At 49.0% G+C, this 16249-nt stretch overlaps 1 protein-coding gene across 2 annotated transcripts in view; it reads left to right on the plus strand.

Moving 5' to 3' along the window:
* The first annotated feature begins 8112 nt into the window (after positions 1-8112).
* Positions 8113-16249, plus strand: part of ARHGEF2 (Rho/Rac guanine nucleotide exchange factor 2) — a 32111-nt gene continuing 23974 nt past the window's right edge. Inside the window, exons 1-2 of one of the 2 annotated variants that reach the window (XM_080915941.1) lie at positions 8113-8147; positions 8236-8329. In XM_080915941.1, coding sequence (XP_080772067.1) covers positions 8312-8329 — 18 coding nt within the window. In that variant the 5' untranslated portion in view covers positions 8113-8147; positions 8236-8311. Of the gene's footprint in view, positions 8148-8235; positions 8330-13615; positions 13751-16249 lie in introns of those variants that run through there. The other variant, XM_080915942.1, reaches the window with a different exon arrangement.

A 16249-nucleotide genomic window follows, 5' to 3' on the forward strand; every position in this document is an offset into this window, starting at 1 on the left:
TGTCCTGCCTCTTAAGTGTAAAGATTACAGGCATGAATGACTCCCCCAACTCTGGCTTTTTTTTTTTTTTAATGAGATTTATAAGTAACAAAACCAAAACCAAAACAAACAAAAATACTTCCCTTCCAAGACTTACAGCATCATCAATATCTTCATCCCTGCTGACTGCTGACATGTACTTCCTCTCCCTCCTTTCCTCCTTCCCTCCTTCCTTCCTTTCAAAAAGTGTATTTATTGAGACAGGATGGCATGGGCTGGCCTGGAACTCTTGTTATAGAACAGGCTGGTCTACAAAGGACTCCCAGACTGCCTCTGCCTCAAGTGCTGGGATGAAGGGTGTGTACCACCAAGCTCAGACTAACTTTTTCTATTCCCCTTTTAACATCCATTTATTTATGTGCCTGCACATGGGCTCATGTGCCTCTGTGTTTATGTGGAAGTGGGAGCTGTTGGCTCTCTCCATCCATTATACAGGCTTTGGAGCTCAAACTTAGGTCAGCACAGGCTTTATTCATTGACTTCTCATTGGAGTCCCTTTCCCACCACAGGTAACATCATGATGAATTTTATTATTCCCCTTTCTAAGATTTTTTTCAACACAAATGTATATTTTACTGACAATGTAATGTTCTTATTGCTGAACTTTAAAGCAATGACATGTTTTATAAATGTTCTGGATTTTTCTTTTTTGTTGTTCTGTTTGAGACAGAGTCTAGGCTGGCTTCAAGCTCATAATCTCCCTAAATTTCCTCTGTACTGAAATTTACCCTCCTGCCCAACAACAAACAAGCAACACTATCATTTACTTTTTAATCTCTGTATTGTTGCAAATTGTTACAGTCACTCGTTTTTTGTTTTATTTATACTTCCCTTTTGAGAAAGGGTCTTATTTAGCCCACGCTAGGTTGGAAGTGTCTATGTGGTAGAGGATGACTCTGAACTCCTGATCTTTCAGTCTCTGCCTCCTAAGTGCTGGGGTTCTGGGCATGTGCAGCACCTTGCCAGCTGCCTGTGGGATGACAGCCAGGGCTTAGGTTATGCTAAGCACACGCTCTGCTGACTGAACTATACATCCTTAACCCTATACTTTTTCCTGTAGTTTAGTATTATGGGAAGCATACCAAGGCTCACACGGTGGAGGACAGAGCACAGGTTTGTGAGATTCGGGTTACAGGGATGAGTCTCAGGTGCAATCCTGACACATCACCTGCACCAGCCCTTGCTGAGTTTGTTATTATATTTTCTTTTATTTTACCTATTTAGTTTTGGTTTTTCTAGACAGTTTTTTCTTTTTTTCTTTTGTAACCCTCAGTGTCCTGGAACTAGCTCTTGTAGACCAGGCTGGCCTTGGATTCACAGAGACCCACCTGCCTCTACTTCTCAAGTTCTGGGAACAAAGGATTGTACCACCATTGCCTGACTGTTTTGTTTTTTTGTTTTTAATTATTTCTTTTATTTTAATCCTTTTTATTCTTTTTTTTTTTTTCAGACAGGGTCTCTTTATTATGTATCTCTGATTGTCCTGGAACTCCCTATGTAGGTCAGGGATTAAAGCTGTGTACCACCATGCCGGTGTTAGAGTGTTTTCAATCCTGTTGCATACTTGCTTAGTTTCCGCTTCTTGTTTTGGTGAGAGTGCCCCTGTGAACAGCCCTTTGCTGAATACCTGTCAGAGATCTTTTCAGGCTATGTGCCCTGGACTGCTATGCCATAATCTCTCATATGCACCTTTACTAGAGTACGGTAAGTATTCCTTTCCATTCCCACCTGCGGTCTCTCTGGCCCAAGATCTCCTCAGCATTCTGTGACATCACAGTGTTGCCTGTCTGGTGGCTGTAAGTCGTTCTATGGGGTCAGAGGTGGTAGGAGCTTGTCTAGTATCTGAGAGATCCAAGCCTTCACTCCTACACAAATAGCATTGTTGTGGGATTCATTTTATTTTGTTTGAAAGAGGGTCTTATTTTTCAGCTCTGGCTGACCTGGAACTCCATATGTTAGATCAGGTTGGCCTCAAATTCACAGAGATCTGCTTGTCTCAGCCTCCTGAGTTCTGGGATCAGAAGCATGCACTACCACACTCAGCTCAATTTTTGTTGTTGTTGTTGTTGTTGCTTTTGAGACAGGGTTTCTCCCCTGGCAGTCCTGGAACACTTTTTTGTAAACTAGGCTAGTCTTGAACTTGGAGACTGCCTCTGCTTCCTGAGCCCTGGGACTAAAGGTTGTGCACTGTCAAACCACCCAGCACGCCTGGCCTTTTTAAAAAGAAACTGCATCCATGTGTGTGGGTATGTGCAGCCGGGTCCCATGTTTGAGAAGGGCAGAGGAGGGACTTTGGATTCCTGGACCCAGAGTTACAGGTCATTGTGAGCTGCCTGCCAATGTAGGTGCTAGGAACAGAACTCCAGTCCCCTGCAAGAGCAGTGATCACTCACAAGGGTAAAGCCATCTCTCCAGCCCTGACACCTCTCTCTCTCTCTCTCTCTCTCTCTCTCTCTCTCTCTCTCCTCTCTCTCCTCCCTTCTCTCATTGAAGTGTCTGCTTGGATACCAATAAGATAATCGGCACAATTTCATGATCGACAGCTCAGCCCAGCTAAAATCCTCAGTAGCAACTGACACATTGTGTAGGTATATAACTGTTTTCTTTTAAAAACTTTCAGCTTGTGTGTGTGTGTGCCTGCACTTGTGTGTTTGTGTGTGTGCCTGCACTTGTGTGTTTGTGTGTGCGCCTGCACTTACGTCTGTGCCTCAGTTGTGTGCCTGGTGCCTGTGGAGTCAGAAGAGGGTGTTGGATCATCTGGAATCACAGGAATTACAGTTGGGAAACATCCTGTTGATACCAGGACTCAAACCTGGGTCCTTATTCCGACAGTGCTCTTAACCACTCCAGCCCCTTTGTTTTCAGAATGCTGATAACCAGTTTGAACAGACTAAGATAGAATCTCTCTGTGTGGCTTGAGTTCCCTGTCCCACTAGCTAAGGATGCTGAACATTTTTTTTCATACATTTACTGGCCATTTGTGACTGGTTTGCTTGTCCATTTACTGACCAGACTGTTTGTTTTCTTGCCCTCCATCCCTTCATATTTGTCTAGACATTAGTCCCAGCACTTCTATATCTAGATTTTTCTCTCGTTTTGTAGCTTGTCTCTTCGCTCTGACAACTGTTTCCTTTGCTGTGTTGAAGCTTTTTTTTTTTAATTCACTTATTTTATTTATGAGTACACTATTGCTATCCTCAGACACACCAGAAGAGGGCATCTGATCCCTTCACAGACGGTTGTGAGCCACCATGTGGTTTCTGGGAATTGAACTCAGGACCTCTGGAAGAGCAGTTGGTGCTCTTTAACCACTGAGACATCTCACCAGTCCCTAGGACTTACTTTCATTCATTTGAATTAATCTTTGTTCAGGGTGAGAGAGAATCTTGAACTTTGCACAGGGGACCATACCAAACTCTGTGTCTTAGCAATTTCCATGTCTATACTCCTGAGAGAGCCCAGGCTCTTTCCTCACCGTGTTCAATGTGTCCTTTAGACATTCTGACACTGACCCTTTTCGGGTAATGATTTATATCAATTTAGGGCTCTGTATTTTTGCTTTTAAATAACAGACCTTTCTTTTTACAAAAATTATTTATAGCTGGGTGCGGTAGCTCATTCTTTTAATCTGGTACTCTGCAGGCAGAGGCCAGAGAATTCCTGTAAATTCAAGGTCAGCCTAGTCTACCTAGTGAGTTTCAGGACAGTCAGAGACACACAATGAGATGTTATTTCAATATAGAAATCAACCCTAGAGTCTGATATGTTGCCGCCAAAAGTCTGTAATTCCACCAGTGTGGAGGGGGCAATAGAACCATAATTTCAAACCATCTTGAGCCACATAGTAAGACCCTGAGTCAAAGAAACCAATTACATTACATGTGCAAATGCACACACACACACACACACACACACACACACACACACACAGCATGGGGGTGGGGAGAGAGACAGAGACAAAGAGACAGAAAGAGAGAGACAAAGAGGGGCAGGTGATGGCCCAGTGCTTAAGGACTCCTGATAATCTGGGCTTAATATTAAGACACAAATTGTAGAAGGAAAAAATTAGCTTCTGTAAGTTGCCCTCTTACCTCTATGGGTGTGCTGTGGCACACACACACACACACACACACACACACACACACAAACACACACACACAATTTAATTTAAAAATTTTTTAAAAAGGAAAAGCAAGCACGATATACATATATCCAAACATCACATTGTGCCCCTTAAAATATGTTCCATTATTCTGCATTGACTTAAAAAACAAACAAACAAACATTCATCCCAATTTACAAATTAGATGTAGTAGCATAGCATAGGCCAACTGCAATCCAAGCACCGGGAAGGCAAGAGACAAGGGGATAGGTGCAGCCTTTAATCCCAGCATTAAGAAGGCAGAGGCAGGTGGGTCTCTGAATTTAAGGCCAGCCTGGTCTCCAGAGTGAGTTCTAGGACAGTCAGAGTTACACAGAGAAACCGTGTCTCAAAAACACAAACCTAAATGGTCATTACCAAGGCTTTTAGAATGCAGTTTCTCATTTGCTGTGGACATGACCAAAAAGAAATATTCCCATTAGGTTTTTCATATGCTTACTTGAGTAGCAGTTAACCTGTTGGGAACAAATCCTTACCCAGTTACTAATGATATGCAGATGGTTCTAGTGCTCATCTGATTACTCCCATGTTCTTATGCAGGGCTGAAAAGCACAACTGGATGACCTTTGAGAAAGGGCTATTTCAGATGACCTGGATGGACAGCAAAGGAATCAAATACCTTAAATAAAAATTTATTGACTTAATAAATAATTCTATACATTACAAAAAGAACCCTTAACATACTTTGTAAGAAGTCAGCATGTATTTTGGGGGGGGGTCTTGAAGTTTCTCTAGTGTTCTGTAGAATGAAAATTTAGCTGTTTTTAATGAGTGAAAGACTGGCACCTGTTCACCCCTTTTCCTGCTTTGTTTTCTCTTCTCTTTGCTGCTGCATCTCAGCTAAACTGCCTGTATAACCTGTAAGAGAAATTTGTGGAATTAGGTTGACACAAGTGCCTTTTGGTGCATAATTAATGTCGTGGGCAGCTTTTCCTCTCAGGGTTCTAAGGAACTTACCTGTCTCTTTAGCTTCAGGGAGCCGAGTTTTATTCCAGATCTCTCTCTGTCTCTGGTAGGGTCTTTCCATGAATGGCTTTTTTCTTTTCATAAATGCTTCCTGTAAACTACCTGGTGCAGCAGTAATAAAAATATTCATGGAATTAATTAGCAAAAAACAAACAAACAAAAAAAACCCCACAAACCTAAACCTGAAACCAAAACAAGTTTGAGATTGTCTTCAGCTACATGGTGATTTCAAGACCAGCCTGAGCTACCTAAGAGCCTTTCTCAAGAATAAGTCAAAAAGAAAGAGGTTGGCAGGTGGGCTCAGCAGGTAATAGAGCCGGCTGTGCAGAATGCTGCCTGAGTTTGCTTCCTGGATCTCATGATGGAAGGAGAAAAGCCACTCCTGAAAGTTGTCTCCTGACCTCCACACCTATGCTGTGATACACCCAACAGAATCACAAAATAACAATAGAAATGTATAAGGTTGTGTGTGTGTGTGTGTGTGTGTGTGTGTGTGTGTTTAACAAGTACCCTTTTTAAAAGATTTATTTATTTTATGTATGTGAATACACTAACATTGTGGCTGTCTCCTGACCCACCAGAAGAGGGCATCGGTTCCCATTACAGGGGTTGTGAGCCACCATGTGGTTGCTGGGAATTGAACTCAGGACCTCTGGAGGAGCAGTCAATGCTCTTAACCGCTGAGCCATCTCTCCAGTCCAAGGTTGTGTTTTCTTTTCAGGTTAATGGATTAAATTGCAGGAATACTACCTTAACTCTTTCTAGAGAAATAGCCCAGACAAGGGGTAGGGGAAATCTTGGGAGGCTTGGTAGAAGGGCTGAACTGTGGGGGAGGCACATTTGAGGAGATTGGGCAAAGCAAGGGCTTCATGTTCGGACTCTGCACAATTCCAGGGTCAGAGCTTCTACTACCCACCTGCTGCCTCTCCAGTCCACCCTGCCCCTGGCATGCTGTCCAAGGCCATGTCTATGAGTGGTATCAATCTCCTCTTGGACTGCTCAGATCCAAATGGTGAGTAAAAGTGTGGGGGGGGTGGAATAGTAACCCCTTTTCCCATCTGTCTCACCGGCTGTCCCAGAGTTAGCTGTTTAGTGTTCAGACTGCTGACATCATACACTCCTGGGGCCGAAGGGAGGGAATCATTTTTGTTTGTTTTTGAGACAGGGTTTCTCTGTGTAACCCTGGCTGTCTTCGAACACAGAGATTTGTCTGCCTCTGATTGTACCACCCAGCTAAAGTGGGTGATTTAAAAAAAAAAAAAACAAAAAACACTATTTATTTAATGTATATGAGTATCAGATTCCATTACAGATGGTTGTGAGCCACCATGTGGCTGCTGGGAATTGAACTCAGGACCTCTGGAAGAGCAGCCAGTGCTCTTAACCGTGAGCCATCTCTCCAGGCCTAAAGTGAGTGATCTAATTCAGGACACCAGCATCTCTGAGCCTGTCATGCCGGTGGAGGACAGAGAGAAGAGGTCTTTCCAAGCTCTCTTATCACTAGAGATGGGGGTGGCTACTTAAAGTGCATCTTTGTCCTGAGGATGACATTTGGGGACTGGCAAGATGGCTCTCTGTGCTTAGTGGGTAAATGTGTTGGTCATAAGTCTAACAACTTGAGTTCCATCCCTGGGACCCACTTGGTGGAAGGAGAGACTCTCCTGATCTCACATGCCTGGCCCTCTCCTGACAGGCACACAGAAAAATAACTGCACAAAGGTTAAAGGATGGAGTATAGGGAGCTCTGTGGAACCACAGCCCCCTCCGTTCACCTGAGCTGGAACAAACCATTCAGTTCCAGCTAGCTCTTCACTTTAGCTTGTTCTCAAGTTGTTCAGCTGTGCTCTCCCCAGACCCCGCCCTCTGTCCTTGCTCCCCAGTGGCTGCCCTCAGGAATGGCGTCACATGCACCTGCAGCCTGGGAACCTGATCCAGGTGGAGGGGGGTTGGGAAGGCGGCCTTAGGTGCCTTTGTCTGGCTTTTTACTAGACACGGGTCTCTTTTCCTTGTACACCTTGTAGGTAACTCATCCCAGTCCCATGCCACAGACCTCAGCAAATGGTGAGTTTGGGGGATTCTGAGCCCACAAAAGGCCTGGATGTAGGAGAGATGGGTGTGGGCTTTGTAGCCCTAAGATTTCCTGCTTCTTCAAACACTGCCCCCCCCACCCCCGCAGTGCTTCTGATGAGAGAGGCCTTTAATCGCCATCTTCCTGAGCTGCATAGAATCCTTTAGCTTTCTGTGTTGTGCAGTAGCCGAAGGAATGGGATGGAGAAGGAGCAGGCAAAAGCCGAATAGTAGAGAGAGATCTGCTTGCTGTTGTCAGAGACATAGGGAGGAGTTGGCCATTCTGCCGCCGGATGGCAGATAACCGGCTGATAGGAAGTGCTTCTAAGGAGAGCTATTTGACGGCCTTGGAATTCTCAGCAGCGGGATAGGGCCAGCAATGGAGCTTAGAAATGGAGATGGATGTGGGACGTTTCAGTAACTATGCAAACAAGCATGCAAAATCAGCACCTGCTCGTCTGGCTTGTGTGGCCAAAGCCTTATTAGATCAGGGCAGCCCTCATATTCAGTGTGTCTGTGTGGGCAAAACATGGGCCCTTTAAGAACCGGGCTCTGATTTGTGATCCTAAAATTCTCTAGCTGACACAACCTCCTGGCTCCAGTTGGGATTAGCTCATGGGATGGGCTGATGAAATCCCAGGAAATTCAGTGCTTTATTGGCTCTAGGCCCAGGGGCTTGTTTCCAAACAGCAGAGGGTCTACACAGGGCTCTTGTTCCGACCGGGGAGATGCCCCCTGGAGGGCCCTCTCTCCAACCACTCTGGATGGAGAACAGTTTGAGAGGGACCAGGCCCTCCCATCTTCAGCTGGAGAGGAAGCGGGAGGCTGCCTTTATCTGGGAGGAGTCTGGAGTTTTCTCATAAATAGAGGGACCCGGAAAACTTGAGCACCCTGATCCAGAAGCCTTACAGAGGTGGGGATTATTTCTAGTCTCCTCACTGCTTGGCGTGGACACCTGCCATCCCTGTGCCCCTCCTCACCTCTTCCCTGTCTCTCTGCAGTGGTAAACAGCTGGAAGAGGACTCGGGGACCTGGGCAGGCTCCTCCCTGCGCCGGACCTTCAGCTTCCTCTTTGGCATGACTGGCAGGGACAAGGTAGGACCAAGGGACAAGGAAAACAGAGGCAGAGGGCGGCTCCCCTTTTATCCTCCTTGTCCACCCCTCCCCAGCTCTCCTGTTAGAGACTCAGGCTCTTATTGTAAGGGAATACCTGCTGTACCTTCAAAGCCCTGAGGGGCCCAGTAAATCAGCCTTTCTCTGTTCCCCTCCTCTCCAGCTTAACAGCCAGCTGCTACTGCAGACAGCTGGAAGAGGGAAGGTGGCAGGAACTGAGAAAAGGCCTAGGGATCCCTCATTTTAGGCCACCTATAGCTAAGAGGTGGGCAACAGGAATCTTGCCCTTTGTACATAAAAATGATAATTACAGCAGTGCCTTTCACTTATTCGTAGGGTGTTAAGAGTTTTCCAAGCGCTTTGACACTCATAATTTTATGGGTGGATACAGAGACTGAAGGGTTGAAATAAGACCACAGGCAGAGCGGGAGCGGCGAGGTGTGTGATTATTGTAGCACACGTGTGGCATGTGCCTTCGGATACCAGGAAGCGAAGGTGTTGCCCCGCTCTCTCCTCTGTCATTATCCCTTGGCTCTGGGAAGCAGGGAGCTTTGGCTGTAACGAGGATCCTTCATTTTCTTTCTTTTTAGACTCTTTTGAAACAAGGTCTCCCTCTGTAGCTCAGATGCCCCTGGAATTCACTGTGATGTAACCTAGGTAGCTTCGGCTGTGTCTTTCCTCCTGTCTCAGCCTCCAGAGCGCTGAAAGTCTATATTCTACGAATGAGACATCACACTTCGTCTTATTATTCATTCTTTGCTTGTTTTCGAGCTAGGCCCTTAAATTTCGTGTTGAAGATCTTGATTTTTCAAAAGATTTATTTATTTATCACATATAATTCACACTGTAGCTGTCTTCAGACACACCAGAAAAGGGCATCAGATCTTATTACAGATGGTTGGGAGCCACCATGTGGTTGCTGGGATCTGAACTCCGGACCTCTGTAAGAGCAGTCAGTGTTCTTAACCTCTGAGCCATCTCTCAGTGCTCAGATCTTGACCTCTTGATTCTTCTGTTTCTATCTCAAGTGCTAGGATTCCAGGCAGGCACCACCACACCTAGCTATGGTAGCCCCCCTCTCTCCCTCCCTTCCTGATTTCCTCCCTCCCTCCCTCCCTCCTTCCCTTTCTGACTTCCTCCCTCCCTCCCTTCCTTCCTGATTTCTTCCCTCCCTCCCTCCCTTGCTCCCTCCCTCCCTTCCCTTCTTTTCTCATCCCTCTCTTCTGGTGACGACGACTACCCAGCCCTACAGCCTGGTTGACTATTCTGAGCACTGGGACTGCAGGCCCCTCTTACTGCCCCACAATAAGCCACTCCCCTTTCCTCTGGTATTCATGTGGTTTCCACCCAGAGGTCACCTCTGATTGAGAGAAATCTTGAGGCAACACCATCCTATTCATCTGGCAGAACCTTGGGGTCCCCTCCCCCAGTCAGGTTGTTGCAAATGCAAAGGTCCTTTGGAGGGACTCTGAGGGCAGGATTCCCTTCCTACAGGTGAGCAGGGACAGCAGCCAAGGAAGCTAGGACTTTTTTTTCCAGAGAGGGAGTTGAAGCTGACAGATGCATGGCTAACATACCACAATCTTAGAACCCCTGGACATGGGGGAGGCAGACAGGGTCGGGAATCAGACTGCTAGAAAACAAAGCAAGCAGGAAACCCTTAGGCTGGGAGTCTCCCTCCCCCCAGGACACAGGCCCTGTCTGGCTGTCACACTGCATTTGCTCACCCTTGGCCTAGCAGCCCTGTAGGAGACTGAATAACCTGAAGAGGACTCTGGAGCATGGACAGAGACCAAGAAGAGCTAGTGTAGGTCAGCATATTGTCCTGCTTCTTGGCCTTAGTTCACCAGGGTCTCTGGGCCCAACTTTGTATCTATCTGTCTTCTCTATACCTTTATTGAATGTGTGTGCCTATATCATCCTTCCTCTCCCCTTTTCCCAGCTTGGGTACCACTGCTGTACTTTGCTAGGGATGGAGAGGAGGAGGTAGCTTGTTTCTCCCAGCTTGACTGGCATCCTATAGGTGGCCAAATACTTTCCTAGAGCTTATCTTGTACTTCTTAGAATGGCTCCAACAGTGCCTCTCAATAAACCCCAAAGCTTTCTTCTGAAAGGAAAAAGAGATATCCGGTCGTGAGGAAATCTAATCTCCTCACACGGGGCACCAATGTTGTTAAAAGATGACGTCCCGGGTTTCCGAACCATGTTAGGAAAAGGATGAAGAGAGTGGGGAGGATATGGCCCATGGAGCTGTGGCGAGGCCTGGCAAGGGAGATGCCTTGCGGGGGGGGGGGGGCATGTTAAGAATCCCTTCCCCCTCTGGCTGGAGAGATGGCTCAGCGGTTAAGAGCACTGACTGCTCTTCCAGAGGTCCTGAGTTCAGATCCCAGCAACCACATGGTGGCTCACAACCATCTGTAATGGGACTGATGTCCTCTTCTGGTGTGTCTGAAGTCAGCTACAGTGTACTTATATATAATAAACAAATAAATCTTAAAAAAAAAAATTTCTTCCCCCTGAGGGACCAGCCACAAGATGGTATAGTACAGAATAGAGTTTATTCAGGTCATGTGGAAGTTAAGAGAGTAGTAGAGGCAGAGAGAGAGAGAGAGAGAGAGAGAGGAATAGAAAAGTAGAGAAGCTGAGGCTGGCCACGAGCACATGGGGGGAGGGGGGGAGGGGGAAAAGGAGGGGCAAGGGGAGGAGTAGCAAGAGGGAGAGCAAACAAGAGAGAGGAGGGGACAAGCAGCCCCCTTTATAGTGTCAGGTAACTGGGGCATACCTGGCTATTGCCAGGTAACTGAGGGGTGGGGTATACCTGTCTGTTGCTAGGTAACTGAGGGGTGGGCTTTACAGAATCCTAACATCTTCCACAAGCTCTTGCTTGGAAGCCACTGTGGTTATGTACACCCTAGTTATCCTCAAGTCACATCCAAGGCTCAAAAAGTTCAAATTAATCTAAGGAAAGGCTGATGTCTGGACTGTATATGCTTGGATCTAGACAGTTAAGGACACTCTTGGGTCCTCTGATGGCCCTTTGGAAACCAGACCCTTCCTCTAGCTGTCAATGGTACTTTTTTTTTTTTTAAAGATTTACTTTATTTATGAGTACACTAGCTGTCTTCAGACACACCAGAAGAGGGCATCAGATCCCGTTACAGATGTTTGTGAGCCACTGTGTGGTAGCTGGGAATTGAACTCAGGAGCTCTCTCTGGAAGAACTCTTAACCACTGAGTCACCTCTACAGGAATGGTACTTTTTTTTTCTTTCAAGTTGAATGAGCCAAAGAAAGCATTGGCTACTTTTAGATTCTGGCAGAGGTTTTTGATTTTATATATATATATATATATATATATATATATATAAGTTTCTCAAAGATGTCACTGGTAGGATTATAGGGGGCCTGGGATGAGAGTGTTTGGGGAAAAGGAGGACCCCCAGAAGAAAGGAAAACGTTCATTGTTCCAGAGGCTACAGAAAACAGAAACTGAGTCAAGCTGAAGACATAGTGCACTGTCCAGATGGTTTTAAAGGTTTGTTTTCCAGAGCAGATGAGGGAGAGGTGAGTAGGTGAGACAGACAGCAAGCTGAGGTTGAGGGGAACACAGTAAACGGCTGGAGGAGGAGGTGGCCCTCTTCCAAAGACCCTCCACATGGGCTTTGGGTATTGACTCGACCCTCAAAGAGTCTTGGTAAAGCTACATTTACTGGTTACTCAAGAGTTCCACTTAGAACAATTTCTGGTTCAGGCCTTAAAGAAAAGTGAGGTCCCAGCCCAGCAGAGGTCTCTAGCCCCCTAGTGATAAAACCAGGCAGCTGACTGTGGCTCTAGCTGACTGTACACTTCTCAGCTTTGGCTGGTCACTGAGGGAGAGCAAGTCTGGAGGCTGAGAGCCTCCTCATGGGGAGGTCCTTGAGGCCTTTCCTAGGATTCCTTCAGAGAAAACAGGATTGGTCTGGAAAAGTCCTTTCCAGCCTCATCTGGCTAGCCTGGACTGAACATTGTTTCTTTTTTTCCTAGTCTTCACTATATAAGGATCCTAAAAGGGAGAATGGGTACAAAAGGTGAGGGAGGAGATTGGTCAGAGGAGAGGGGAGCAACGCAGGGGTGAGGAGGGAGGAGCGAGGAGGCCAACCAGCACAGCCGGTGGTTGAGGCAGCAGAGCCCAAATTAGAGACTGAGGCTAAAATTGGCACTCTGAGTGCTGGGTTGGGCTAGAAACCTGCAGTCCTAACACCATCCTGACCTGCTACCGAGAAAGCCAAAAGCTAGTGACAGTGGCTGGGCCTCATCTCCCTCCCTCTTTACCACACGCGTTTTTGGATTAGGCAGTACCCTGAATTTTTACAAAGCCCTGTCCCAGGATGCTCTGTTCTTTACAGAGAAATGAGAGACCTTGAAAGGTCGAAATGGAGCAGACTGGAGAATTTCCCTAGCGGCAGGAAACTCAGGTTGACTCAAAGGGTCCAGAGAAAACCCACCCACACTCCTCAGCAAGCTCAAATGTTTCCTGACTGGGGCAAGTTGTTTCCAGTCTCCTGTGACAGAAAACTGGTGTCAGGACACCAGGAAGGATTTCCTCAGCTAGCCTCGGGAAAAGTGGAGACTTCTCACCTTCACTGCCAAACTAATTGGCAGAGGTGGGACTAAGGATGGTCAGAGTGTGTTCCACGAGGCCCAGAGGGGTGAGAAGCTTGCGGGTGGGAAGGGACACCCTCTCCTGTGGATTCCTAGCCTTTGGAAATGAGTCCGCTTCTTCACTCTTTTGGGGGGGAGTGAAGCTTGCTAAAGATGAAGCTTCTAGTTCCCCTTGGGTTCCCCCCTCCTCTTGTCATATCAGTTCAACATTGTAAAAGCGGTCTGTGTACTCAAACCTGTTTGATGGGTCCTTAAGGCCAGGTCTCCCAGCTACCGATAAGGTGACAGAATCCTCTAACCTGAGGGACTTTAAAGAGTGTGAAGTTACCCGGAACAGGAGCCAGTGCTTTTCAAGGACAGCTGAGCTAAGAGGAGGTCGCTGAGGTCAGAGCGTGTCCCTAGGCGCTAAAGGAAAAAGGGATCCTCGAACCTGTCCAAGGACCCCTGTCCTGCAGGCTGCAGCAACACTAACCCTGGCGTCCCGTCCGGTGCGCGGGTACCCCGCCCTGCCTCCGCTCCGCCTCTCCCCTTCCTGAGCCCGGGTGGGGGAGGAGACTAGGGTTTGAGGAACTGGTGCTGGGTGCAGGGGCGAGGGGACTCAGACTTCCTGTCCCCGAGGCCGACGCGTGCGGCCGGACCCCTCCCCCGCCGGAGCAGGACACCCGGGGCCGCCGCGTCCTCCCGCGGCTCACGCTGGATTATGTCTCGGATCGAATCCCTCACTCGCGCGCGGATCGACCGGAGCAAGGAGCTGGCGACCAAGGTGGGCTGGCTGTGCGACCGGGCGCCCTGCCGACCTCTGGGCCTCCGCCCCGCGCCCCGCGTCCCCCCGCCCGCTCTGGGGCGCCCGAGTCCGCGCGCCGCGGCCGGACGGGGTGGGTGGGGCTGCGAGCGCGTGGGGAGGGGGCTGGAGGGCCGCAACGTGACCCGCGTCTCCAGCACCGGCGCAGCTGCTGTGCTGGGGATCTAGGAGAGCTGAGCTGGGTCACCAGTGGTTCGGCGGGACCGAGTGCTTCGGGCCGCTCGGAAGAAAGTTGCTCTGGTAAGGGACCGAGCGGGAAAGGGGGTGAGCGTGTCGGGTTCCTGGGGACGACGCGACGCTCTTGGGCACCTCTTTCCACACCCCTGTTCCCGGGGTTGCTCGAGGCCGTGCCCCCTAGCGCCGGCTCGGTCGTTCCCCCTTTGTCCCCACCATCGGGTGGAGGGGGCCGGAAGGGGTGTTTTCCCAGCTCCCTCCCCCACCTTCCCGCCCCTCCAAGACAAAAGTCAGCTCCTCCTCCTCTTGCGGATGGACTTTCCAGCTGTGATTCAGTTCTTGCCTGGGGTGGGCGGGTGGCTGGGGTCAAGACATCAAGCGGCCGCCCATTTTCCCGGCCAGACCAAGCCGATCCCTCAGGTGAAGCGAGCTGCCTTTGTGTAGCTGTGATGCCTTCTCTCGTCCTGAGCATCTCCGTGCCAGGAGCCCAGAGTAGTTCCCACCCTTATCTGTTCCATCAGCTTCCAGGCTCCTGGTTCTCCTGCCGCCTCGGCTGACCCACTCCCCACTCCCCTCAGCCATATTTCGATTATCGCCTCGGGTTGGGGGCCCCTTCACCTGTCATCTGGAGTCTGGCTGTTGTAATTATCAGCACACTCTGCAATACGACCTCTCCAGCACGCTTTCACAAGTGTCCTTTATTCCTGTCTTTGTATTCAGACTCATTCCCAAATGCCATGACTTTTCCTCACCTCAGCTCACAGGAAGTGGTGAAGCGGAGGACTTGGAGATGAATAAGTGAATACAGGGGGGTGGGGGTGGGTTCAGGCAGACGGCGCCTCCCTGTACCTCAGGGCACTCACATTATAAGGCTCTCTCAGAAAGCAAAGGCCGGAAGGGCTTTAATCTTAATCCCTGTCCTTAGAGGGAGCATAATGATCCTCTCGTAGCCAGCCAGCCAAGCAGGTCATTTTCAGGCTGGATAGCCACTCACTCTGCGAAGGGAGAGCTGCTCTCTTCCTTCCTCCTGGTTCCCCGGCTTTAGCTACTTGTTTTACTGCCACACTGGGAGAAGGTCGGTAGGGTTGGAGAGCCTGGGGAGGGAGCTCAGCCTGAGGCTTTGTGTAGGGTTTCGGGATGGAAGTCTGCTCACCGGAAGAAAGCTAGCAGGACTCTGAGCAGCTCCCGGGTGAGGTGACTGAGTGTGAACTGTGGGGTGGCAGACAGGCTCTTAACAAACCCTAGCGACAGGCCAGGCCCCAGCTCCTCCCAGAGTCTGTTTATTTTTTCAACCGTTTGAGCGAGACCCTGGAGTAAAGCCAGGGTGGGTGGGGGGAACTTTTTGAAAGCACGGAAATTTGGTTCCACCCTAAAAAGGAAAGCCACTGGGGGGGGCGGGGGGCGGGCAGACCTGTGGGGCTGTAGGAAGACATCCTCAGGGGGCCTTTCTCTAATCCAGACACCTGGCATCTCATCCCGTTTTTCTTTTTTCTTTTTCCTCAACACAGTAACTGGAAACCCAGAAAGCCTGGCTTTTTTATCTTGTGCCTAGCTAGCTATGGAGGAGGGACTGGGGAATCTGACGGGTCTCACGGACCCATGAGTGGTTCTGAGAGGGCAGAGAGACCATGGGGAGGAGGGAGGTTGTCAGTTTGAGCTGGTCGGAAGGGGAGGGACACCTCCGGAAAGCTGTGGTTACCCAAGTGGGGGGGGGTTGGTTCTCAGCCACCAACCCTGGATCTCCCTCCTCAAGCACACCAGCTGTCTCCTTTCTTTTTATACTGTGGTGGGAAGTAGAGGGGCCCACTGGAAGTGAGATTATTTGAGGAACGTGGTTTTCCCTGCTACCTACTAGGGAGAAGGGTCAGCCCAGAGATCCCCTGCCCTCCCCCCACCTCTTTCCTCACTCCTAGATATCTTTAGAGCAGGAAGATTTCGAGTGTAACCTGCCCCCTTTGCCTTCCCCGGCATAGGATCTCTCCTTCCGCCCTCGGAGCTTCCCTTTTCTCGGCATTGTCTCTGTTCTTCCAGGCTGTCTTCTGTTCTCCGCCCCTCAGTTCTCTCTGCCCTACTTCCTACCTCGTCAAGCCTCAAAGCTGCTCTTTCCATCTTTAGAGCCCCTTATCTCCCCACCCCACTTTCCTGCGCCCTAACTGCCTTGGCCCACAGAACAAAGCAGGAGCATTATGGGTCTTCCTGAACCTGGTGGGGACCAGGGAGAGCCGGCTGCCTTTGTTCTGAGTACCAGAGAGGTGGTTGGCTTTGTTTGCAGGGCCAGAAGGGCAA

Source organism: Micromys minutus, assembly GCF_963924665.1.
Source record: "Micromys minutus genome assembly, chromosome: 4".
Lineage (NCBI taxonomy): Eukaryota > Metazoa > Chordata > Mammalia > Rodentia > Muridae > Micromys > Micromys minutus.